The sequence below is a fragment of the Dipteris shenzhenensis genome, chromosome 27 (assembly GCF_047967505.1).
Source record: "Dipteris shenzhenensis isolate YYH24624 ecotype China chromosome 27, Dip_SZ_1.0, whole genome shotgun sequence".
NCBI lineage: Eukaryota > Viridiplantae > Streptophyta > Polypodiopsida > Gleicheniales > Dipteridaceae > Dipteris > Dipteris shenzhenensis.
This window is the reverse complement of record NC_141622.1, coordinates 5,282,744-5,310,122: the sequence shown is the minus strand read 5'-3', so window position 1 is coordinate 5,310,122 and position 27,379 is coordinate 5,282,744. Positions and strand designations below refer to the sequence as shown.

Here is a 27,379-nt window from a genome sequence, read left to right as displayed (position 1 = left end):
ACGTGAGAGATGATCGATAGTAGATACGTACTTATGTCGTGTGCAGTGTGCACCTAATAAGTGCACATGAGCTTTTTCAACACACGCACAGAATCAAGGAGCTTGCTCTCAATCTATCACCGGAATATTGCCGACAAATCCGATCAGAGTATTAGGTCCGTCTCGTAGAAATTGAGTCACATACTTTGGAAGAATCACCGGTTGGAGCAGCAATCACAGGTCAGGAAGGAGTTGCTGCTACAAGAAGTTCCTTCTTTCTCCGCCCAAGCATGAAGTGGCGGCCTTCCACTCCTCGTAATTTCCTTTCGCTGATCGCCCTGCCTACTGCTCGGGTATCCTCCATTGAACCTCCGCGGCAAAAAGACGAGGAGAGCGCTCGGTCTCCGTCTCCAGCGCGAAAACTGAAGCCAGAAAGCAGGTTTCCCTTGTCACATTGGGAATTGGCAGCTGTTTTAACCATTTTTACGGTCTTCTGTGTGGCTTTATTGAGCATATACTGGACAATGCCCGATTTGGACAGCGATATTCTGAGATTTCCTCACAGTTTAAGTGAACTTCGGGTGCTGAAGTGAGTGTCTACATTTTTTATCTGGTATAACAAGCCAGTTGCCTTCGTTCTTTAAAAAAAAAGTCACAGATCTAGATTTGTTTACTTGGAGGGTAACTTGTCCATATCAACGCTAAAGCTTGATTACTTTTATGAATTTGCTGCGGTGTGCACTGGAAATTTTGTTTAACTTTGCAAGTGCTAATTCATGCACTGTTTGAATTCCATTCCAGGGAACATGTATCTGCTTATACAAATGACTACACGGCACAAGTTCTTCTAGGCTATATTGCAACATACATTTTCATGCAGACCTTTATGATACCTGGGACAATCTTTTTTTCCCTCTTGGCGGGAGCTTTATTTGGAACGTACAAAGGGCTTGTTTTGGTCATTTTTTCAGCGTCAGCTGGTGCCTCCTCATGTTATTTTTTATCCAAATTATTCGCCAGACCTTTAGCTTACTGGTTTTGGCCGGAGAAACTTACGTATTTTCGGTCTAAGGTGCAATATCTTCGTCCTCCAATCTGAATTCTTTTATCATCAATTCAGATTCTTTTGTTCACCTCATGCATGTGAAACCAACACACCGTTTTGTAGAGAACTGAAATCATTAATGTGCTTTGTTTCTTGCTTGTTGTCAGCCTCTGAAAGGAAAATTCTATTCCACTCTTTGGTGTTATGTTCATGTGTTTGTATCATCTTGCCTCCGAAATTCAAACCGACTTGAAGATTGGGTTACTCATTTATCACGCCTTATGGACAACCACTTCTTAGCAATGTGCCCTTTTTTGTTGTACGAACTGAAGAATGTGGAGTTTAAAGACCACTGGTTACTATGCATCTTATTCAATCCTACCCAAATTTTTATCCCTATTATGTGCATTTATTAGTGTGAAGTCGCAGACTGCTAATTGCTTTTCCAGGTTGCTTATCCACAGGGCTTTTTTTGGCAGGTTGCACAACGAAGGGAAAGACTATTGAATTACATGCTGTTTTTAAGGATCACACCTACTTTACCAAATACCTTCATTAACTTCGCGTCACCTATTGTAGATGTACCTTACCATATATTTTTATGTGCAACCTTATTTGGTCTCATTCCAGCATCCTTTGTAACAGTTCGGGTATGCTTATATGCTCTCTGATTAAGCTTTGTAAGTTTTATTCTCTTTTCCTCTGTTATTCTGGTCAACTATTTTGTTGGAGAATTGGATGGAAAAATACGATTGCGATCCATGCAGTCCTTTGAAAGGCCTGCTTTGTGATGTTGTACTTTGTCTTTAACCCTGCATTTGGTCGTATTTCTGTTTCCACCTAGTTCTCAAAGTCACAGTTTTCTTAAAGGAAGTTTGAAGCTCAAAGGGGCATGTCCAAATCCAAGTCAGTAAAGTCCCAACCCCAACTTCATGGCTTCTGTGCTAGGCACAGCAATTTTTAGAAAGAACAAGGGATCTTTTTGTATTTTTTAGGCAGTGTGAGGTCTAAGCGTGTGCAGGTCTATGTGAGTCGAGATGGATTCCCCTTACAATGATAAGTGACCTGATTCTATATGTGCGCTTTTGTAAAGGGAAGAACTCTCAATCTCCAAGCAAGCATATTCTGTTATGGTCTCTCTTTTTAAATTATTTTTCCTTTTTGAAATAAGGAGGGTCTTAACTTCAAGGAAACATCTATATTATTTTATTACCCATGTTGGGCGGTTTTTGGGTGTGCTTAGGGAAGATTATTCTTGTGTTGTCGTGCAGACCTGAGAGGCGGTGAGTGTAGTTTTGTGTTTATGTCCCATGTCTATTTGGACTTGGTTGTATCCAGAAAATCCATCTAGAAAGCTATACACCTTAGACCCTACTATTTCCAGTACGTGCTCAATGAAGGATAGGGATTATGATTCTCTTGGTGGGGAGGCTCATCATTAATCTTTAATCTTAGGTAGTTCTGGGACTGCGTGACAATGTGAGTAATGAATATCGAATTCAGAGATTCATTCCCCACAGTCAGAACTAGAAGCAAGAATATAGATGAGGGTCAATTTCAGAAGCTGAGACACATAACACAAGACAGTAAAAAACAAGGTGATGATGATACCACTATAGCCCTGCTATTTGTGTAGTTAATTGTTTTTAATGCTTGACTCCAACGTTCATGTGAGCTTTTTTACGCTTTAATGTTCCCAAAGTCTCAAGAAGTAAAATAAAGTCTTCCATGATTAATTAGTATCCTACAATACCCCTATTTGAAAATGTTACCATATTTAACTGTGACTGTAGCTCACCTTGATCCCAACAAACCAGCCAAGATCTCATAGTCCTATAGCAGTGTTAATAACTTGAAGAAACAATGCAATTGGGGCTATATTAGAGGGGTAATTGGAGATAGCAAGTGAGCTCAAGGGCTACTCCCAAGGGATCGGGAAGAGTACAAGCAATGCATGTCTAACTTGAATATACCTATAATATGAAAATCATAAACACGATAGGATTCCAAATGGGGCAGCCCACCGGTGCCATACAGAATTGTACTAGCTTGCCAAGCCAAAGATAATGCAGCAGTTAGAGTTGAGGGCCTTCTGAAACTCAACCTCTTACTGATTTCTCTCACACTGTTGGTGCACATGCTGAACCCACACAGAAATGAAGCAGACGATAGAACGGAAACACTCAGATTTTATTTATCCACAGGCGTGGGAAAACTGCTCACAAAAAGAGCAAGAAACATCCAGCAATGCGCTGGGTAAAAGTGCAGCCAGAGACGAGTTGGACAAAATCTGATGTGTGTGGGCCTGAAGGGCTGACACTGTTCTTCTCCTGTGTGCCCTGTATGAAGGCTTCTCTGGGATAGAACTGAGCCAACAAAGGCACAGCAATCACCTGACCAGGCCGACCTGGTGAGTAGAATAAGCCAACCCGACCAAACTAACAGGTATGCCGACCTTCTCCCAGGCAACACATGGCTTATAAAAAAACCTTTCCTGGTGCTGCAGATCTGCTACAGGAGTGCTGCAGCAGACCTGTGCAAATACCCCCGAGCTGTACCTGACACTAGTAGACTGTACTTGCCCATGCTGCAACACTTGAATCAGCCTATACAGTAGGCAGATGCAACAGGTCCCATCACCGGCTATGCACCAGCCAAGGCGACATGACATACGGAGGATTCCGCTCTGCTCTAGTGCTTTTCTTTTCATGGTTACATCCAGATGTATTTGATTATGTATGATCAGACTTAGGGTTCAGCACGGGTGATGATGCTCGTTTCAGTAGCTCCACCCTTACTGTGATTTGTATCAGGTTTTCTTTCAGTCTCATAGACCCATCGGTCTTCTGAAGACTAATAAAATTTCTTTCTTTCTTTCTTTCTTTCTCTCTCTCTCTCTCTCCCCCCCCCCCTTCCGAGTCTCCTCCAAGCGCCCCCCAGCCTACCGTGACCTTGCCTCAGGCCTCCTGCATCGCGGGGCTATTCCAGCCTCCCCGCCTCAGAAAGACAGTGGAGGGGCTGTCTCCAGCACAGCAATACAGCCGAGGGGCTGTTCTCAACCTTCCTCAACATGCAGTGCGGGCATCGCAGGGCATTCCCAGCTTTCTCACATGGTGCAGGGCTGTTTCTAGTCCCTATCTCCATCTCAGGGCAGCTCCCATTCCCCCTCCTACTCCTTTGGCATCTCGAGCTCCATTGGACCTGCATTGCATACGCGCTCTGCTCCAATCGACACTGCACCTACAGAAGCTCTCCAGCAACCTCCCGATTGTGTGCCCAGGCACTATTGGTTACTGGCTCCAATGCATTGCTAAAAAACCCCCAGGACCTGCCAAGGGGGCTGCTGCTCCAGACGAGTAATGTGCACTGGCTGCAAGCAAATGCACAACAAGTGAGGAGAAACAAGCAAAACAATATGCCTGGTATGTAAGGGAGAAAGGGAAACTTATCACACTTTAAAATAGCAGGGAACTGAAGCCTTATTTGGCACAATGCCTCAATGCGGATGCTATGAACACTGACATAGAGGATGTGTGGAAGACACACGGGAAAGCAAGCTTTGGAAGCTGCTATGAACACTAACGTAGCGGGGGGACCACCCAAAGGTATTTCTGATGCCATCACCCATGCATAAGACAAATTTGAGGACCACATTTGGCTTGTATGAATTCCTTGTAATGCCATTTGGGTTGACAAATGCACCTACCACCTTCAATTGGATGATGGATAGAATCTTTGAGAGCAAAGAGCCTTTGTCCGTACATTTTTTGACGACATCATAGTATTCTCTAAGAGCGAGGCTGACCATAAAGAGCACTTTGCAGTTGTCTTGCAAAGCTCAGGAAGCATAAGTTGCTTATGAGAGCATTGCATACCACAGTGAATTTGATTCCAAGAGGGATCAATATCAATGATGATGACTTTTCAAGGATTTATGATCAGCTGGCTAAGGGCCAAAGACATGAGCACTATATGCTTAAGGATGGTTTTCTGATGATGCATGGTAGACTTTGTGTCACAAAGCAGTTGAGGCCAAAAGTTTTGATGGAGAGTCATGTCCCACTATACACATGACATAGAGGCATTGAAGCCACATGGCACAGACAAAGGCGTCGAGCAATTTTTTCTACTGGCCAGCTTTGAGGAAAGATGTTGAAATATGACGGGCAGAAGTTGGCTGGATTGCTGCAGCCATTGCCTATTCTGGATAGACCTTGGCAAAGCATTGCCATGGACTTTATTTTTAATTTGCCTCGTACGCCGTCAGGTCATGATGGTATTTGGACCATTATTTGCAGATTCAGCAAACAGGCCCACTTTACTCCAGTGCGGAAGTAAATTACAGCAAATCAGATGGCGAGACTATTTTTTAGACATCACGGGATGCCTCAATCCATTGTCAGTGATCTAGACCCCCATATGACGAGCCTTTTTTGGAGAGGTCTCCTTGGGAACATGGGCACTACACTGAATTTTTCATCTTCTTTCCACCCACAATCAGATGGACAGTCAGAAGAGGCAAATTCTACTTCCTTGGATCTTTTGAAATGCTATGTTTCAGACCAGCAAACAAAATGGGAACAGTTTATGCCACCATGGGTTGAGTTTGCCTACAACAATACAATGATTCTTGTTGGAGATAAGTGCACACTAAGTGTACTATTTCCTAGTCTACATTTGTCTAAGTCTAGTCTAGTCTTTGTGTCTTGAGTGTGTGATGTGGCACCTCTACAATTATCCCATAAGCACTCTTGCTTTATGTCTTGTACTTTGGCCCATATATTCATGGGTCACATCATTGCAATCCATCTGTCTAGCTTGTGTCTTGTCTACACTCTTCTCAAGGTATTTCTTGTCTTTCAATCTTGTTATTTCATTTCTAGTTTCTAGTTCTTGCTTCCATATTCCAACATGGTATCAGAGCCATGTAGATTCCTCTTCTCTCTCCTCAGTCTGCTGTAGCCATAACCGCCTCTTCTCAGACTTTTGCTCCGCTCAGCTGGTCGCCATCTCCTTTTTCTGCTCATCTTCTTCACGCTGCTATCGTTCCTACTTAGATCTGCCAGCCTCTTTCTGCCCTGCCATCATAGCACGCCATTGCGCGCCAGATCTGCTCACCTGCCGTACAGTTCTGCGTACTGCTTACCTGCTCGCCGTACTGCTCACCGATCTGCGCCAAACAGCACCGTACAGATCTACGCCATACAGCGCCGTGCAGATCTGCTCGCTGTACCTCGGCGTCCGTACTATGTACAACGCCATGCAGATTCGCTCGCCGTACCTTGTCGTCCGTACTCCGCTGTCCGTACGACTATACGGAATCCGTACCTGCACAGGCCGCACTTTTCTAGCTGCTGTTCGAGATCTGCGCCATCTTCACGGAGATCTGCGCCATCTGTTCGACCTCCTGGACTGCGCCCCTTTTTGCACCTCTGCCTCTGCCTGGGATTAAGGTACTGTGCTTTGCCTCTTTCAGTTTGCTGAGTAGTCTCTCTTTTTTGTTGGTTCCTCCTGCTTCGATGGGCTGTCATATGCTATGGCCTTGACAAAGTGGTGAGAGAACCGGCTTCTTGGATCTCTCCTTTCATTTATTTCTGCAATATTGTAAGGGAATAGACATTGCCCTTGCATCCTAGCAAGAGGTAAGACCTTCCCACATGGCATCTTTCTCTCATTCTCTCATATCTATCGACAAATTCAATGGGTCCAACTTTCATACTTGGCAAATCAAAATCAAGTGCCATCTTATGAAAGAAGGTCTTTGGGACATTGTTCACTGTGCTGCTCCCGAAGGTCCCGACACTGAGCAAGTTGTCACTGCCAAGAACGACAAAGCCTGTGCTATCATATTGCTCGGCCTTGGAGATGATTACATTCATCACATCTGCGACATACAGTCTGCTCCTCAAGCATGGATCACTTTGGATATCCTTTTTGGACCCCGATCAAAAAACTCTAAGATTGCACTTACGATCTCATTCTTTGATCTACATATGCAGGAAGGAGCTACTATAGCCTCTCATGTCAATTATCTTCGCAGTCTTATGGTTCAGCTTGCGTCAGTCAAGTCTCCCATCTCCGAAGATATTGCTATTGCTGTGCTTCTCAAAAGCTTACCTGACACCTATGCTACTCTTGTCACTACCTTCAAGTATCACAATAATCCTTCTCTTGAGGGTATCATCAATGCTCTCCAAGAGGAAGAAAGAACTCAACAACGAAAGGTAACTGACACTGCATTTTTAGCAAAGAAAGGAAGTTCTAAGGTAAGAAAGCCTTGCACTCATTGTGGCAAAACTAATCATATGGAGAAGGACTGTTTCAAGGCTCATCCATGCACCATTTGTGGCCGTGATAATCACCGGGAGAGGGATTGCTACTCCAAACCCTCTACATCAGCCCCTGCATCTACCTCAGCCCATGTTGCTGCAGCATCTCCATCAACAGATCCTGTTGTTCCTTCCTCATATGATGAGAAGTGGGCTTTCTGATTACTTCTATTTCTTGTCTACCACCTTGAGCACCGATGATGTAGGTCAAGGGGTTCTAGTGTCTTGGACTTTCTGTTTGACTACAGTCAGTCTTCTGTCTATCTAGTCTTATCAATCTATCTGTCTTTCAATCTGACTATGTTTTGTTTTAGATCCATCTTGTCCCTACCCTTGTGGACCCATATGAGGATATCACTTGAGGAGGGGTGTCTCAGGATCTTTGTCTGTCATGTCTTCTATCTTGTCTATCAGTCTATCAGTCTTTATGTTTGTCTTCTAGTCGTGTCTTTCTGTCTTACTCCTAGTGTCCACTTAAGGAGGGTGTTGGAGATAAGTGCACACTAAGTGTACTATTTCCTAGTCTACATTTGTCTAAGTCTAGTCTAGTCTTTGTGTCTTGAGTGTGTGCCATGTGGCACCTCTACAATTATCCCATAAGCACTCTTGCTTTATGTCTTGTACTTTGGCCCATATATTCATGGGTCACATCATTGCAATCCATATGTCTAGCTTGTGTCTTGTCTACACTCTTCTCAAGGTATTTCTTGTCTTTCAATCTTGTTATTTCATTTCTAGTTTCTAGTTCTTGCTTCCATATTCCAACAATTCTTCCATAGGGAAAGCACCCTTTGAAAGAATAGAGGGTGAAAGAAAGGTACCTTCCATTTTGCACACGAAAGAAAAGATCTTTGAAGTAGATTAGTATGTGGAAAGCTTGGATGCAGCCTATAAGAAGGCGAAGGAAGCCCTCTGGAAGGCCAGGAAAAGCACAAGCGAGCAGCTGATCGTCACGGCGTGAGTTGGTTCTGAAAGAAGGTGATTGGGTGCTGCTGCATTTTCAAAAAGCAAGACTTAAGTGTATGAAAAGCAAGGATAAGGTGTACACCAAACTGAAATTGTGATACGCAGAAGATAAACGATGTAGCTGTTAGAAATCAAGAGAAAATGAATCACTCAAATCTCCACCCAAGATCTCTCCAACTCTTACACACACTCAACTCAGATAGATGATCATAGATGCAATAAACACTCTCTCAAAAATAAATATGGACGGAGAGAGAAAGAGAGTATATTCATCCACCAGATGGTGGGCAGAAAAATAGCTCCAAGGGAGTAGTACAAAACACAGCAAAGTGTTGGAGAATATTGATGGACTCTCTTTCTCAGCAACTGCTCCAGATTTGAGTGCTGAACATAGCCTTGGAGAGGGGCTTTAAGTCTTGCACTGGATGGAGGAGTAGGCCTTTTATAGGCACTACCCAGGCCCCTTGAGTTGACCGACCAGCAGGGTCGGTACCTTGTCTGGTGGCCGACCACATGAGCCCTAGAAAACCGACCAGGGTTGGCCTTGGTCGGTGGCCCTGGTTGGGCCGACTTGGCTTGCCACAGGCCCCTATATAAAGGTGCCCTGTGCAGCCAGTCTGCGCTGCTGCAGGAGCCTTCATGTGAGGCCTAAAGCCCTGTTTTACCTGCTGTTGCAGGCTGCAACCAGCCCGTGTGCTGGTTGCCTATGATGCCGGCCGGAGTCTCTCTCTCTCCCCAGCCCTCCTATCTCTCACTGCCCCTTGTCCCCTCAAATCGGGGGCTCACAGGTGGGCACAGTGACTTTCTAATACCCCCCCTCAATGTCATAACTGTGGGCCAATCCCCATTCGTTTGATGAGGTGCTCCATCTGTTCTCGAGGAAGTGCCTTCATGAAGAGGTCAGACAAGTTGTCGGCAATCGGGTAGTACATAAGCTCGATCACGTCATCAATGATGAGCTCTCGAACAAAGTGGTAATGAACTTCGATGTGCTTGGTCCGCGCATGGTACACTGGATTCTTGGCAATGGCTATGCAACTCTGATTGTCGCACATCAACACTGTTGCGTCCTCTTGACACGCATTGCGAAGATGAGTGATAGAGGGCTTCTTACCAAAAAATGCCTCATATGGAGTCTTGTCCTTGACGGCCTTCGTCTTGGTCCTGTTGAGAATGTGTACGGCTATATTGATAGCTTCACTCCAATAGGCTTTAGAAAGGTTCCTACCTCGGAGCATAGCAAGCCCTGTCTCCGTGGTGGTTCTATGCTTCCTCTTGGCTACCTCGTTTTGCTGAGAAGTATGTGCTGTGGTGAGTTGTCGCTTGATCCCATGCTTGTGACAAAATGTGTTGAACTCATTTGAGGTGAATTCTCCCCCACTGTCTTTTCGGAACGTCTTGACATCCTCCCCTGTCTCCTTTTCAACTCTGGCCTTCCAGTCCTTGAACTTCTCGAAAGTTGTGACTTTTTGGCCAAGCAATATACCCAGGTCATTCTACTGAAATCATCCACAAAGAGAAGTGAGTACCTGGATCCTGCCGGCGATGCTGTAGACATTGGGCCACAAATGTCGGCATGAACCAACTCAAGTGGTTTGCTGGCCCGAAACGAGGCCTCTTGTGGGAACTTATCCCTGTGCTGCTTGCCTTCTAGACAAGCCCTATAGACACCATCCTTGCCTGTAATTGGTGGAAGTCCATCCACCATCTTCGACTTTGACATTTCAGCCAAGGTTCTGTAGCTGGCGTGACCGAAGCGCTCATGCCAAAGTTTGGACTTTCCGTTGTCTTCATGAACCAACATTGCACTGAGGCGGTACTCCTTGAGCCACCATCTGTCCATTTGCTTTGGATGTCACGGTGACCTTGCCATCTTGAAAGAGAACTGCCATGTTGTTTCTGTCCATCTGACTTACAGAGAGTAAGTTCTTGCAAAGGTTGGGTACATAAAGTACTCCAGAGATATCCTTCTCCTCACCCGTGGTTGTGATGAAAGGAATGCTACCGATGCCCTTCAGAGGACATGTCCGGCTATCCCTGACAGAAACTTTGGAATCCGGGTGTGTACTTTCCATGGTTTTGAACCAAGTCTTTCTGTTAGACATGTGCTTTGAAGCACCGCTGTCAACATACCAACCCTCTTTTCCTTCACTGACTGCATACGTTGAACAATGTTCATTGATTAAAAACAACTGTCCAGTCGTCACATTGGCAGAATCATTCTTAGGCTCTTCTTTGTTCCTGGCTTCTCTCTTCCGCTTCTGATCCGCCTTCTTCTTTCGGCATTCTTTGGCAAAGTGGCCAAGCTTTTCACAGTAATAGCACTTCATTTTCTTCTTTCGGTCAGCATCCTCTGACTTCTTGAACTCCTTTGGCTTGCCTTTTCCAGGCTTGTCTTTGGCCACTAATGCCTTCTCGTCGGTTTGCGTAAAGAGTTTCTCTCGAGCCTCCTCCTGAAGCAGGATTGGGCCAAGCTCCTCAAAGGTGATTGGCTTAGTCCGTTGACCCGCAAAGACCGTAGTCACAAAACTTTTGAAACTCCGTCGCAACTTGTGGAGTGTGAACAATGTTGTTAGAGAGCATGGAAGCAACAGAAGATAGACACAATGAAGAGAAGTGCTCATAGAATGAAGAACAATGAGAGCCATATGTAGGACATCTCTACATGATCACTGACATCATCAATGACCTCTGACCAAAGGCCACTGAGCTCATCTACTCCCCTAGAATCTAGCCAACATCTAGATGGCATCTACTCCTACCTAACTGTGCCTCTAGCACACACATAGAACCAAAGGTGTGCTAACAAGGAGGCATGACCTTGATACATCCCAAGAAACCCCCCCTCAAGGGAATGCCTCAGGCTATGTCAAGGATACATCTAGTCACATAGTGTCTCAAGCCATCTCATGGTGGTCAAGGATAAATCTATGGCTAGGATCTCATGCTAGCAAGGGTTACCAAGGGTGTGAGGTCAAACAAAGGGGTACATAAGACCCCCCAATGGTTATCTCCCGTGCATGTACATGCACACAATGTCTGTAGGAGGTACCATGGAGCTAAACATATACACATGGCCTACATCATATGGTGACTAGAGGTGTTTACAAAGAACACACACAAAACAAGGGGAGTACAAAATATCATAGATACTTTAGAGAGGTTCACACAGACAAGATAAGATACCTTTGCATACTCATAACGGTTGCAAAAGGTTTACAAACTCTATTTTGGAAACATGATTATGAGACAAAGAATCCACCCATGACATGGATCTTATGTCCATTCAAAGTGAGCTCAACCACATATCTAAAGTTCGACTGCTCTTGGTCCGTCGTGAACTTTGTAGAGGTAGAGGTGTCATAATCACTCTCCCTTCTTTGTTAGCTTGCCTTCACAAATATGGCCCTTCACGTACTCTCCTTATTCTACTCGAGCTCATCTTGCTCCTCGCAGCAGCATTTGCTACTTCTTCTGAACGCCTTATGCAATTGGTAGAATTAGACAATCCATCTCTTCTTTTCAGCTTCTTCGGTAGGCGAGCTCTTCAACAAAAGCAACATTCAGCACTAGCTTCTGCTAAAGATGTGCAGCTCAGGCTGCAATGCAGGAAAGATGTTTTCAAGGGGAACGCGATGCTCTCCGAGAGGCTCAACGCTCTTGCCCAACACGATGCTGCCTGATTACAGGCAGCACTCAATACTCAGATTAACGATGCGGTGATTGCCACGGTGATTGCCAGGAGCGCTAGAAAAAATGGTTCACGTCAATTCTCGCTTGGTGTAAAATTGCCTGTGAACGCCAGACCGGGGATCTATATACTAGAGATCATGATCGGTTCAGGTAGCCAGCTCGTTTGGATGCAATTCCAACCATGTCAATCGTACGTTCCACAAAATACTTGTCCCTTCACTCTGGCACAGTCTTCATCTTATGCAACGTTTCTCTCTACATGAGCAAGATATGGCTAAATAGCTAGCGTGTGTAACCGAAGCTTCAACAATGGGTGGCAAAACAACAAGCAGTAGTAGGAGAGAATTGACGAGGAGAATGGAGTGGAGTCAAGCAACTCAAGGAGGATAGAACCGCTCTGATACCATGTTGTTAGAGAGCATGGAAGCAACAGAAGATAGACACAATGAAAAGAAGTGCTCATAGAATGAAGAACAATGAGAGCCATATGTAGGGCATCTCTACACGATCACTGACATCATCGATGACCTCTGACCAAAGGCCATCGAGCTCATCTACTCCCCTAGAATCTAGCCAACATCTAGATGGCATCTACTCCCACCTAACTGTGCCTCTAGCACACACATAGAACCAAAGGTGTGCTAACAAGGAGGCATGACCTTGATACATCCCAACAAGCAACGCCAATTGTGACTTGAGTCCACCTTCTGACCAATCGCTTCGAGCTGGTCCCGCACGACTTTCACCTTTGTCAGATGGTCATGCACACTATCACCCTCATTCATATCAAGATTATAAAGCTGATGCTGAAGAGTAATGATACGGGTTGTATTATCGGTTTCATACAGCTCCTTCAGTATGGCTTACGCCTCTGAAGACGTCTCTGCCAACTGGATATGAGGAATCATAGCATCTGCTGTCGTGCCAATTAGCATTGCTAAGGCTTGAGCATCCCTCTCCTCCCATGCACTGAGTTCATCCACATCTGCTTCAAATAAAACTTCACCTCTTTTGTCCACAATGTCCTCCGGCTTCTAATCACTATCTTCCACAGCTTCCGTGCCAACAAATGGCTTCGGATCTTGACTTTCCAGATTGGATAGTTCGTCTCATCGAGCTTTCCAGCTTCACCAAAATTTGGGAATAAATGAAGAAGGAAGATGACTGAAGAAGGAGGAAGGACGAGCAGTGGGTGTAGAGGCTTCTGAACGCTGATCCATCTCGGTGAATAGCAAACTGAAAAACTGAAGCAAAAAAGATGTACTGACCTCCCGTGCTAGCCTGAGCTGAAAACAGAATCGCCTTTCTACCAAGGGACTCCTTCCTTCAGAGAGTGCTTTGATGAAGAAGAGTTGAGAGCCTATGGCTCTAATACCATGTTAGAAATCAAGAGGGAATGAATCACTCAAACCTCCACCCAAGATCTCTCCAACTCTTACACACACTCAACTCAGATAGATGATCACAGATGCAATAAACACTCCCTCAAAAATAAATATGGACGGAGAGAGAAAGAGAGTATATTCATCCACCAGATGGTGGGCAGAAAAATAGCTCCAAGGGAGCAGTACAAAGCACAGCAAAGTGCTGGAGAATATTGATGGACTCTCTCTCTTAGCAACTGCTCCAGATCTGAGTGCTGAACACAGCCTTGGAGAGGGGCTTTAAGTCTTGCACTGGATGCTAGAATGAATGGAGAAGTAGGCCTTTTATAGGCACTGCTGAGGCCCCTTGAGTGGACCGACCAGCAGGGTCTGTACCCTGTTTGATGGCCGACCACATGGGCCCTAGAAAACCGACCAGGGTTGGCCCTGGTTGGGCCGACTTGGCCTGCCACAGGCCCCTATATAAGGGTGCCCTGTGCAGCCAGTCTGCGCTGCTGCAGGAGCCTCCATGTGAGGCCTAAAGCCCTGTTTTACCTGCTGTTGCAGGGCTGGTTGCCCTGTTTTACCTGCTGTTGCAGGCTGCAACCAGCCCGTGTGCTGGTTGCCTATGATGCCGGCCTGAGTCTCTCTCTCTCCCCAGCCCTCCTACCTCTCATTGCTCCTTGTCCCCTCAAATCGGGGGCTCACAGGTGGGCACAGTGAGTTTCTAACAGTAGCTTACAGGTTGAAGCTACCACAGCATTGGACAATTCACAACGCCTTTCATGTGAGTTTGTTGAAACCTTTCCAGGGAGATGTGCCTGAAGAGATGCTTGGTGAGAAAAGCTTGAAGTGGAGGAATTGGATGAGATTTTGGTTCTAGAGCAGATCTTGCCACATCGTGAAAGGAAAATAGGAGGTAGAGTTTCCCGACGGTATTTGGTGAAGTTTCAGGACTATTCAGCATTGGATGCTAAGTGGATGGAGGAAGGTGAACTGGCAGATTCACCTAAGGTATTGCAGCTCTACCTGGGAAGCATTTCAGCTTGAGCCCACTGTGGTGCAACCTCATTCAGGCTCAGCAAAGTAGAGGTCTAAAGCATTGCCTAATGCTCAAGAGGGGGGTAGCACCTCTACCCCTTTAGGACAGACATGCTCACATATCTACAGGTCGCTTCTTGACACTACAGATCTCACCCGAGGTACTGATGCATTGATGTATGGATGGAATCGCGCACTCTCCTAGACCATATTATCATTGCTGGTTGTATATTACATATGATACCTAGTCTGGAATGAGCTATTCATGCTTTTATCATTGTTGTTTATTTGCTATAATTTTTCAGCAGCAAACCGGATAGTTTGCTATCTCAAGAGGGGGGTATGTCACGGGGACGTGATTTTTGTTGGACATTGAAAACCCCTAAGGTGCACCCACTAGGCCCAAATGCTAGGGGCAAGGCAAGGTTTAGAGGGTCATAAAGTTGGGCCCAGGGGAACCGAAAGTGTGTAATTGGTGATCGTCCTGCCCGTGATCCTCCTCCTCTCTTTCTTCCTCTGATTCCAGCTCATTCTCTATCTTTCTTGCTGGCCCGTGATCGTCCTGCCCTCTTTCTCCCTCTGATTCCAGATCATTCTCTATTTTTCTCTCTCTCTCTCCTAGCTGCCCATTCCTTCTGCTGCCTCTTGGAGGTGTTCCAGCCTGGAACATGACATTTGGGAGTTGTTTTGACGTCTTTTAGAGTGGGTCCAAGCTCATTTGCTGCTATTGCTACTCTGGTTCATGGTTGAGGGTCACTGTGCACTGCTGGGAGCTTGGACAAGGGATAAGTGCAAGGGTAGAGCTCGCCCCTCTTACAAGGACAGCGGATATGGTCGTTCTGGCCGCCCACTTTTGATTTCCATTTTGTCATTTTTGGAAGCTTGTTGTTGCTTTTTGTTGTTCGAAGTCCTGAATGGGTTCTAGTGTGCACTAGGTATTGGAGCAAAACACAAAAATTGGCAGATGGGTTCTAGTGTGCACTAGGGATTGGATGCAGTTTGATTCCAAGAATTGGCTTGGATAGTGGATTTGCCAGTGAAGCAGAGTGCAAGGGAGTGAGCCTTTGTTGTAAAAGCAATTTTCCATTGTTAGAAGAATTAAATAAATACCGAAAGGGGTGCCAAAGCATTTGGGCCCAATTTGCATCTCTTGCATTTGTTTTCTGAGCAAGGGCACCCTAGCCTCCCTTTCAGTGTTTTCAAAGTTGTTCTGAGTGATGTTTATTTATGTAAGTGGCTGGAAATGATGCAATGTGGCTGTAAATGATGTGATAGCTAAGACAGTTACAGTTTACTGCCCTTTATTTAACTGAAGGCCGGTTTCATAATGTCTGTGAGGCAAATAAACTTGCAATAATACAAATTGCATCAGCATGGCTTCCTTTCCAAGCTGCAACCCAAACAACGTGAAAATCAGAAGAGCTATAGCTTCTCAAAACCTCCCGCTGCAATCTGTCATGTCATCATCCAGTTCAGCTCCTTCAATTGCGTCAGTAAATAAAATCCTCAGGTCTGATGCCAAGACCATAATTTCTATCACATCATTGCATATTCCAGTTCCAGTTTCTTTCTCATTATAGGGTAAGAGTAACAGACTTTTTGTTAAGGAAACATGCTACAGCAGGAAATGACATCAGCTTAGACTGTGTCAACTGTTTTGTGGACTTTGAATGACCAAAATTTTCCCTCAGTTTTGCAAGCTCAGCAAGGATATACTTGGCATTAAGTGCAAATTGTATCTCCAAAGTACCCAAGCTTTGCATCAGTGTCTCCTTGGCTTCTAGGATCGATCAACCAGCTACCATTTTGTTTGAGTCTTGCAGACTACCAGTGACTCTGATCCCACCTCTTCTTTAGCCAAGGTGGATAAGCTTGCCTCTTACAAAGTACAATTCAACCTTTATTGCATCTACTTAAAAAAGTCCATCTGAACACTCTGTAGAAACCAATGATGAGCCCTTTGAAATCTCCACTTGATCGTCATGAATCTCAGATCTTTTCCTTAGATGTATCAAGGCACTAGTAGATGTGCTGGATGGAAGTCTTGACAATAAGGGTACATAAACAGTTGCATGGATAGTATCAGTGTCTGTCTTACACTGTGAGTTCACTCGCAATCCTGCCTCAATGTGGATAGGTAGTCAAATAAGAACTTCACACAATTGATAACATAGTAGGTCAAAGGATGCACTGTGCCATCCTATACACAAGTCTTAGTGCATCTTTCTCAACAACATCCTCAATATCATCAAAAGCCTCTTCAGCAGACTGAGACAATCTCCGTGTCAAGCTACTGCTACTTCACAAATCTATGCCAATGCATTTCCTTCAAAAACAATGTCAGTCTCAGGAAATAGTTCTCACGTTATTTCAAGCATGTCAAGCAGCACAATAAGCTTCTCAGGAGACTTTTTTCTCTTTGTAGCCTCTCCAAAGCTCAATAACATGGTCACACTGTTACTAGTATCATCTGCAAAGTCTTAGCAGGTTGTTCCAGTGACAAGGGCAGAGTTTTCTCAAATAAATCAGTGCACAATAGAGGTCATTTGGGAAGATGTTACTGGCTCTATGAGGGCAGTAATGATAGCTTTTCCCAAAGGCTATGGAGTGTCCAGGAGCCAGCCAATGGTGGTTCAGTGTTACCAATAGAAATAGATTGGACTCACTACTACATATATGCTATGACAGATATGAGCTTCTCTTCTTCATTCTAATGTTATAATTTCTTGTTAGAGCACCATTGCGAATTTAAGGACAGATTTCTTTTGCGTAGGGTGGACTATAGCAAAGGTCAATTTACTGTGCTAAACTTTAGCCTAAGCAACCTTTAAAAGGCTTTGTAAATAAATAGTACTTTTAGAAGGGTGGCCTAATTTTGCCACGTGGCATCCTAGGGTGGCCATCCCATAAGTATAGAGGTATTTTGTTCAGGCCTATATGTCACCAGGACGTGAATTTTTGGACCTTAGGAATTTACGGGTGAATATCCTAGGCCTTTTGATGCTTTTAATTGAAAAAGGGCCAAGTTAGCATTAATTCCATGGGCCAAGGCACAGAATTGAACGGCAAGAGACGGGTAAAATCCCCACTGCTAAAAATAGCTCAGGGGAGCCACGTTTAGCAAGCTAGCTTGGGAGGCAAGCAGAAAAGTCAAAATTTTCTTTGAGGCATTTTTCTGGACCAGAGGAAGGCAGAGAGAGGCAAGTCACAAGCTGGGAAAGTGCCACAATGCTGTTCTAACAAATCGCCTTGTTGATTTTTGACTACCGGAGCTTGAGAGATGCCAGGGTTGCCAGAAGCTCCAAAACTGCCAGACGGATTTCGCCTAGCTCGTTGGAGGCTAAGCGACTTGATTCCAGGATTGCTTGTGGGCTGATTTTGTTCCTATGTGATTGTAGGTTTCAAGAAAGGTCAGTTTTTGTCTATTTTCCTCGTAATTTGTGAGCCGGTTGTGCATAGGCTCCCTTGAGCCCCAGGGATAGGTGCACCTGTGGTTGTTGCTGGGGCAAGTACCATTTACTGGAAATTAATTACAGTCAGCCAAGATGTTGTGCAATGAATGTGCCAGAGGAAGATCTAAAGGCTGAATATTTGTAGATGAGATCTTGGTTCCTGAACAGGTATTGGCACATAGGATAAGCAAAGCTAAGAGGTAGAGTTTCCCGTTGCTATCTGGATGGAAAAGGGTGAACTAGCAGATTCACTTCAGTGTTGCAGCTCTACTTTTCAGTTTGAGCCCGACCACGGTTGGGCTCTTCAGGCTCAGTAGAGCAAAGGGGTCTGGAGCATTGTCTGATGCTGAAGAGCCTCCACTCCCTCGATACAAATAGCTAGGTTATCTAGAAGTCGCTTGGTGACACTATATCTCTCACCCGAGGTACCGCTTGCTGACGGTATATCTGCCATGGGACTTCTATGATCAATTTACTGATATGCATTTGTATCTCAAGATCTACAAGAATCAAGATCATATATGCAATGTTGGTTATGCATTGCTCATTCTGCAATGTTAGTTATGCATTGCTCGTTTTGCAATGTTGGTTATGCATTGCTCGTTTTGCAATGTTAGTTATGCGTTGCTCGTTTTGCAATGCTATTTGTACAGTACATGTTTTTGTAATGGCACTTTATGCAAGCGTTATTCTTTCTTTTGTTCCTGTACTGAAGTTTTTGTGGTGGTATATGGTTTCCTATCTTTACTGAAAGAAACCTTCAAGGAAACCAAAGGGGCGGTGAACAATTATTATCTAGTAAGTACCATTATGATAGCCACTTCAAGAACAATTTCAGCAACTATAAATGGGAGCTACATTGCTTGTGCTCTCAGAAGACAGATACCCGATTGGCTCCAAACCTTGACGCCCTTTTTAGTATTTCTTGATTCTTTATTCAGAAGAAAAAAATTACAGGAAGTACAGAGATGAGCAGGAAATTAAGAAACAGGAAGAGCAATAAGTCCAAGACACTATGCCAGCAAAAGCCACTCAGGAGAATACAAAAAACCAGAGGCGGGAGAGCAATGAGGGAACACCCCCAGTACAAGAAGAGCATCCAAACTCACCATAACAAAGACTGTCACCACCACAATCACCAATGGAACAAGAGAATCTAGATAACAGAGAACAAAGTCCTGAGGACAATGATGAAGAGCAAATTACATTTACTGATGCAGATGAAGGCATCAATCTTTTATAGATTTCAGCTCCAACAAAGGGAACAATACAGAGGAATGCAGAATGTCTATTTGGAATGGCAACAATTAAAAGAAGACAATGATATTTTATTTGAACAGAATCAATGTTTAAAACAGGATCTACAGTACAAGGTTGAAGAATAGAAATTGTTAGTAGAACAGTATGAAAAAGATAAAATGCAAGTACAGCACAATGTAGATCAGCTTAAATCCAAATTGATTGAGAATCAACAAACTGAATAGGCACTAAGAAAATGGTCAGTTCAGAGAAATGGGAAATTTAATAGAAGAACACAGTAAACTATTGTATGAAAACTTACTGTTAAAAGAAAAAATTACAACACTTGCCCTAGTGGAAGACCAATTGAAGAACATACAAGATGAAAAGGAGTTGGAAATTGCAGGTACCTTTATGCCTCCTACACCATTATTTGAAATGCAAGAAAGCTGCAATTTCCTCAGTACCCCATTTGAAAGACACTCCTTTCTTCTATAGGGCATGCAGAGGTGATGCTATTTCAACAAAGTAGTGGATAAACTGATAGTAGTACGAGCATAAGCCAAGAAAGCTCGATGTTTTTCAATGGTGGCCGATTTTGTATGGCTTCTTCTTTGGCAGGATCCATCCTGACTCCATCCTTAGATATTACGTGCCCCAAAAAGTGGATTTCGTGCATGAAAAATTCACTCTTCTGAGCATTAACCAGCAACTTATGCTTCTTGAGCTCTGCAAAAACAATTGCCAAGTGCTCTTTGTGCTAAGCCTCGTTCTTCGAGAGCACGATGATGTCATCAAAGAATGTCTCGACAAAAGCTCTGTGCTCTCTGGAGATTCTATCCATCTTCCGATTGAAGGTGGCAAGTGCATCAGTCGACCCAAGTGGCATCATGAGAAATTTATACGAGCTAAATGTAGTCCTGAAAGCTGTCTTGTGCACATCCTCAGGTCATATCTTGATCTAATGGTAACCACTCTTCAAATCTATCTGGCTGAACATTGCAGACCCCTCAATCTATCCAAGACATCATCAATCCTAGGTATTGGGAATGTGTTCTTAATGGTTATCTTATTCAGAGCCCTATAATCTATACACATCCTCCACGGGCCATCCTTCTTTTGCAAAAGCAAGACCAAGGAACAATAGGGTGAGGAGCTGGGATGAATTAGCCTTTTCTGGAGGAGATCCTTTACTTAATGCATTATCTCCTCCTGCTGGGCTACACTAACCCTATAAGAAGGCTTGTTTGGCGGGCTGGTACCTGAATTACATCTATGGCATGGTCCTCAGGGCGTTTTGGGGGTAATTCATGTGGTAGGGAGTCAGAAAAACATTTGCGAAACTGAAAAAGGAAATCTGTCCTCTCTTTATCTAGTGTAGAAAAATTAGAATTTTCTTCTGCTTGCTGTTTTTCAATTGCCAAGCATACTGAGCTCTTTTGTGGGCTGTCTCACCATTGCTTGGAAGACCGACCCTCCTCCGAAATATCTTGGGTGCATCATTGGAGGGGCAAAGGTTGCTGTCCATAATTCCCTGACTGAAAATTATTGTCTTGTGGGGCATTCCCCATACCGGAGGGGATTACAGGTGGAGTTACAGGTGGCTGTCCACTTGGAGGTGCATCATTATGCACAAGCCTTAGCTTTCTGCACTTCTTCCTAGCTGCCTTTTTGCTCTAGGGTGGGGCATCCAGTATCTCAACCAGATTCTGGGTCAATTGTGTCAAAGTGTACTGCACTAGCCAATTTCATCTTGAAGAGGGCATTTGCATCTAGTTCTTCTGCTTCATTAGCTTCATCTTGGGATACCTCAGTGGCATGCCCTGAAAGAACATGTTGTCCCTCATCATTTTGTTCGTCTTGACTCTTCACCCTTAGTGGTGTTGTGCTCCTCCTCAAATCTATCTTCTTCTTGTTCTGAGATGGTCAAAGACCTCTCACGGTATAACATGCTCGCTGCTTATATGGCTATAACAAAAATGCAATGGGGGCTTTCTTCATCCAACACTACCAAGGCTCACCTCTCTAGGAAAATGGTGGCTATCCTGGCAATGGGACCACTGAAACCGGCCTTCATTAAACTAAAGGGCAGTAAACCGTTACTAGCTTAGCATCCATATCATTTACAGTCACATTGCATATCAACCACTTCATGAAGTACAAAACCACTTAGAAACAACTTTGAAAAAGAAACTTGATGGAGGCTAGAGTGCCCCTGCTTAATGAAATCAAACACGAGACACCACAGTGGCCCCAAATACCTTGGCGTTCCCTTTAGGTATTTATTTAATTCTTTTGGCAATGGAAAATAGTGTTCTTACACCAAGGGCTCACCCTTGCACTCTTCTACACTAGCAGTCCACTGCACAAGCCAGCACTTGGCTTTAAAATGCATCCAATTCCAGTGCACCCACTAACTTCCGACTGCCAGGCAAGGCTAAGGCATTTCCTCACAGTTGTGTCGAGGAACCAAGGGTGGCAATGCATTCCACAGGTCCAAAACAAATGCTCAAACAGCCTCAAGGATTGAAATGCATCCAAACTGTCCCTTTAAGGGTCTGGCAATCCCACAATCCACTAACCGGCCTCTTGGGGTGGCAATGGATCAACACAGTTCTCACATTGAGCAAATGACCTCAATACAGGAAGAAATTCACACACTGCCCCTCTTGCTCCAATTTGGTTGCACCCTCTGTAGTTGGGTTCCCATTCACAGCCTAAATGGCCATGAGGGGGCTTCCAAGAAGAAAGAGCAATAATAAACTTCAAAAAGTACAAAAGAACTCCAAAAGGAAATCAAAATATCCATACCTGTTGTCCATGGTAGAGGGGCAAGCTTTGTCGTGCACCTATCCTCTGTCCAGGCTTCTAGGGGTGTAGAAATGGCTTCCAATCAAGGGGAAAAGAGAGAGAAAGTGAGGATAAGGATTCTGAGAGCTGAGAAGAGAAGGAAGAGCAAGGCTCACGGGTGTAGAAGCCAGAAACATGAGAGAGAGGCTAAAATATCTGCAACAGGATCTCTGGAGGTGCAGAACAACCCGTACAGCTTTAGAATGGGTCGTTCAATCAAGAAAACATGCTGTACCAACTGGAAACTAGGTCCTGGACTGCGTGCCAACAGTTCTGGTGCAAGAGAGCCGAGAGACTACCGTTCGCTGCTTTTGTCTGAGCTCTGTCCTTGTGCTTCAATAGTAAGCACCTGGCAATTTCAATCAGACCATCATACCCAGGTTTCGTTCAAACTTCCTGAAATAGTCTTCAAGAAAACAGAGGAATATTTTTCACCCGGCAAATCTGCGAGGACGCTTGAATTCACATGGCCAGAGAGCTTGGAACGTCCACAGAAGACCAGACAACATTCTGCTGGGTGTCTTTGTGAACTTAGTGTGTCTGAGTTTGGAGAGAATTAAAGGTTCTTTATGATCACACATTTGGCTGCAGGCATTAGGTTGCTTTTCTCTAAGCATAGAAAGAGATTCATTACCCCATATACGTTTTACATAGCATTGTTGCTGAGGTTGTAATATTATCTGTATGCAAAGGAGAAAAGTCTATCTTTAACTCTCATTTTGTTCTTTCTCTGGTTTAATTAAAATTTAAATTAATAAGGTTGGATATATTCTAGTCTTATGAAGGGGTTAGTGTTATGATGGATGTGTGTGTGTGTGGTTGTTGTGTGTGTGTGTGTGTGAGAGAGAGAGAGAGAGAGAGAGTTCCTTGCAGGGTGTCGACCATGCAGCATACAAAAAAGCAGCCTATTCATACACATGCACAGTACCTCCTTGCCCCCTTTTGGATGGGGGGAAAATGTTGGTTTTTGCATGGCATTATAAGATGAATGAAGGAAGGGATCTGCTCATTCATAAGGCCAGATTTGTAGTTTTTGGTTAACTTTGGCACGGTTTATGAGACATAAAGTGAATCTCTCAGACAAGTTTTGTTTGGAATGTGGTCTAGGCCCTTTGTTTGCTAATGAATATGCTGGTTGTTGCTGCAGGCTGGGCTTGCACTTGGGGATTTAGAATCTTTGGCATACTTGTATGATATGAAGACACTACTGCTACTTTTTGTTATTGGTCTTCTAGTTATCATCCCAACTATACTGAGCAGGCAAAACGAAGGTACTGTATAGGTCTTCTCAGCTTGCCTTTTTTCTTTGAATCACTGGTGCTTTGTTCCTCATATTCTTGCCCAGCAACCTGAAACATTGAGCGAAGCATTCATGGCTTTGGTATGCTTTATGGAGATGGTCATGTATACCCAAGCATGGGACTGTGGGTTCATGTCAAACAAATGTGTGATTGGAATATTTACCAATCATTTGTCAAACTTAAGCTTCCTGGTGGAAACAAGTCATCCACTTTACCTTTCAGATGTTTGTTGATGGCACCCTTTGTTGCCTAGTACAATGTGGTGGACCAGAATCTGCTTTGACCGACAGTGTTATGGTGGTCAACTAATTTCATATATCTTCTCGCACGTTGATGTCATTGTCAAAACTTTTGGAGGGATTGAATTGAGGCAGTTGTGAATTCATTTCCTTGAGGATGATGATGTTAAAAATTCTTATTCTCACTCTAGCTTTTGCTATGATGTTAAAAAGACTCATCATCATCTCTCTGCTGCTGGATGCTGCTGTACCCTCTTCCAGTACATAACATTTTTTATTTCATTCATTTTCGTAGTTTCATGGACTTCCCATGCACTCTCTTTTGAAAACCAGGAATGGATCATTTTGAGTTTGTTTGTAAATAGTTTCCATTCACTGACTATCTTCGTTAATGCATGCCATGCACAGCAAGACTCTTGTTTGACTGTGGCGTCATGAAACATATTACTCAATGCTGGTTGACATCCTTACTCCAATTGTGCGGTGATAACATATGATAATAAACTAGTACACTTTATGGTAGCTATGTTGTCCAAGCTCTACAAAGATCTTCAGATTTTTAAGGCTATTGTGAATTAACAATTAAGAGAAATCTCTTCTGCAAAATGGTCAAAGGCAGCCTTGAGTCTAGGTCTGAGGTCTAGATGCAAGAGTTCAATGAAATGTGAGTTTGCAAAGGAAGGCAATTCACCAACCGATGATAGAAAATAAGGATTAAATTGACCTAGCCCAAGGGTTATGAGGATTATGGTATTTATTATTTGCTAACCCATAAAGACGTACAATTCTCCTTTTGAAAATACTTTAGTCTGTATTACAAGCAATTGTTAGCGAGTTAAATTGCTTCCCTCCTAATGGCGGGGTTGGTCTTATATTGAGTGTTGTCTCTCAAAGTTAGGGTTTTACAAGGGGATTGTATGTTGCATTGTTTAAAAACATCACAAACATCGTAGGGATGCAAGGTGCTTGTTGAAGTATGCAAGCCCCATATTTCTACCTTCACTCATAGAAAATTCAGAACAAGATGAATGTTGCACTAGATATGGTGCTTCTAGGAATTGAAGTGGCACATAGTCATGACTTAGTATGCCGTATTTTTCATTTAAAGGATCGTGAATTTATTGACGAGACCTTGCATGGAAAAGGCATTAGGAGATATTTGTAAACATGAATTTTTGTGGGTTCTAAGGCTCTGAGAGTTAAGCCATCCCCAATTAAGGAAATGATAAGGTTGAGGTGATGGTGATAGTTAATTTAGATCTTAGCTCCTATGGTTGCATGCTTGTTGGTCTTGGAAGGGGTCATAAAGCGCTTGCTCATTGGGGTTATGGTCTAGGAGGAAGGGATAAAAATGCCTTAATTAACATCAAGTTAAGTTAATTTAGAATTTGAGCATAAGCTAGTCTTTGAGTTCTCGAGGCAGGGTGCCCTATTTTGCAATGCATTTTGGATTTCTATTGATCATGTAAATTTATGTTGCCCTAGCTTCTTCCTTATATGGTCTTGGTAGCTTCCTATCACAATCTAGGCTCTCCTTGAACAATGAAATATGCAACTGTATGTGCAAAAAATGAGGCAAGTTGTCCCTCCAAATGGGATGAAAGGAGCACCCATGTGAGTGTACTTGTTTCTATGATTTCCTACATGCTCAACACATTTCTCTCGAGACCTCATATGCATGCGCAAATTCCCACATCCCATGCAATATGAGAGGATACATCCTCTCATGCCTTTTAGATTAGCACCCTTGGGCATCCCCATTGTTTTACCCTTAGATTATGTCACTTGATGTCATAATGTATTAATGCAATAGCCATGTATCCTAGCCATCCTTAGACCCTTTCTAGGCCTAACCTACATGTCTGAGTGCATATATTTATTATATCGATTGGCCAATATAGTTTATGATTCCACAAGATCACAATGGCAATAATCTTGTCACAATATGCCCTATTGCTTAGGGAACATATAACCTGATTTGTACATCCTTTCAATAAAACTCTACAACCTCTATATATTTCTTGAGAGTTTTTTCATAAAACCAATGGCCTCCTTTTCCCACATATCGTATCCATTCATTGCTTCAGTTAGTATGTACTGGATGAAACAAAATATGCTCAGGAACAATCAACTCAACTCCATCTTCTTCTTCAATTTGTGTCTCTAGTGGTATACCATGAAACTAATTTAAATTACTACCATGGAATCCATTATTCTAGTGGATGGTAATGACAAATTTGTAGGATGTCGCATGCCCTTGTATAATCTCAACAATATGGAATACCTTTCTACAAGCTCACAAACTTCGCATTTCCTTTCACTAACATAATAATCCACTTATGAATCTTTGACAGGACACAATCTTTGATTTCATACTATAAATTTCTCAAAATATCTTGAAGATAAATTAAAGCTTAGAGTGGTCAAGGGAGGGAAATCAGCATGAACCGTGAGTCATGCAGGAGACGTATTAACAAGGCTATACATCTCGTTTTTTCTTGTTTGATACAATCTTATAAGTCTATTTTGCCTTTTGAATATGGATCTTATAAGTCTGTTGTGCCTTACTATGCAAACCTATTGCACATCTTTAGCAAAATACTATCTTCTGCATGTGTGACTGGTATAGGTGGGTTCTTGCCATAGATCTCGCATTGAGCCTTATGGGTAGCTGAATGTGTGCAATTGTTATAGGCAAACTTGAGTACAAAAAAGTATATATTGTTCCCATTGAGAAGGGCAATCATGGACAAAAGAGCGTAACAATTGAATGATGGCTTGATTAGCATTCTCTTTGTCCAATCAACTTTCATGGTGATAGGTATTGGAAAACTTTGTGCCTGAATTCTCAAATAGAGCTTCTTTGTAATTTAGGATCATGATCCAAATCAATGGAGTTAGGGAGTCCATTTAAATGGAAGGTTCCTCTAATGAAAAGCTTAGTAGTACCTACAACAAACTTCTTACAAGGAGTGACTTGGATTTTCTTACTCAAACGGTCTATGATTATAAGGGTTTGTTCATTATGACTCGCGGTCTTAGGAAAACTTTGATACAAAATCCATAGTTATATGTTCCCATTGTTCACTAGGAATCAATAATGGTTGGGAAGTAATCTAGGAATTCTGCCATGGTCACTCGACACATTTTGACAAGTCACACATTGTTGAACAAATATGGTAACATCCTTACATAGCGCTAGCCAAATAGAAGTATTTTTCAATAGAATCAATGGTTCCTTTCCTTAACCATATAATAACTTTGAATATATGATCGCCAAGTCACGATCACCCTAGTGTGCGCTCTTCATGGCGTTAAGGGATTCCTCCTTAATGGTTGAAATAATATGTATATGGCATTTAGGTGAGTGCATAACTCATATACTCAAGTTTAGCTCCTTGAATCTTTTCACTCTCATAGGCAATCGGATAGCCTTCTTGCATCAATATGGCTCCAATGGAAGATCCACTAGCATTTGTGCATACCATAAAATTCAAAATTCACAGATAAGGGATTTCTTATGTATCTCTTGAAGGCATGGGATTTCTTGTATAGTGAAACCCTAGTGCTTTGGAAATAGTTACATAAACCAAGGATGGACTTAGCTCATGTACATTCTTAGGAAGAGGCCATTCCTTAAATCACTTTTAACGTCTCTAGGTTAGCCTTACCCCTTTTGCACTAATTATGTGATGTAAATACTCCTCTCAGCCTTGAACTTCCTAGTGTTCAAGAAAATTCAAGAGCTCCATCACTTGGGAACTAGAATGCTTGCACACAAATCCTATTAATGGTATTAGACATGAGTGGTATGGGTTGTGTTTTTTACTAAAAATACAGTTATAGAGGTGTGAAGATCCAATATAGGAAAGCGTGACATG

The 27,379-nt window shown here is 43.3% G+C and overlaps 1 protein-coding gene across 2 annotated transcripts; it reads left to right on the top strand.

Annotated features, from left to right (window-relative positions):
- LOC147883777 (putative membrane protein At4g09580) lies at window positions 1–23,367 on the top strand. 2 transcript variants are annotated; one of them, XM_087398413.1, is made up of 4 exons: window positions 1–568; window positions 781–1,051; window positions 1,504–1,704; window positions 23,106–23,218. In XM_087398413.1, exons 1-3 carry the CDS (start codon window positions 270–272, stop codon window positions 1,693–1,695), a joined length of 762 nt encoding a protein of 253 aa, XP_087254539.1. In that variant the 5' UTR covers window positions 1–269; the 3' UTR covers window positions 1,696–1,704; window positions 23,106–23,218. The 2 variants fall into 2 exon arrangements, with proteins under 2 accessions (XP_087254539.1, XP_087254538.1); XM_087398412.1 differs by having other exon boundaries at window positions 3–568; window positions 1,504–1,674; window positions 23,106–23,367.
- The last annotated feature ends 4,012 nt before the right edge of the window (window positions 23,368–27,379 follow it).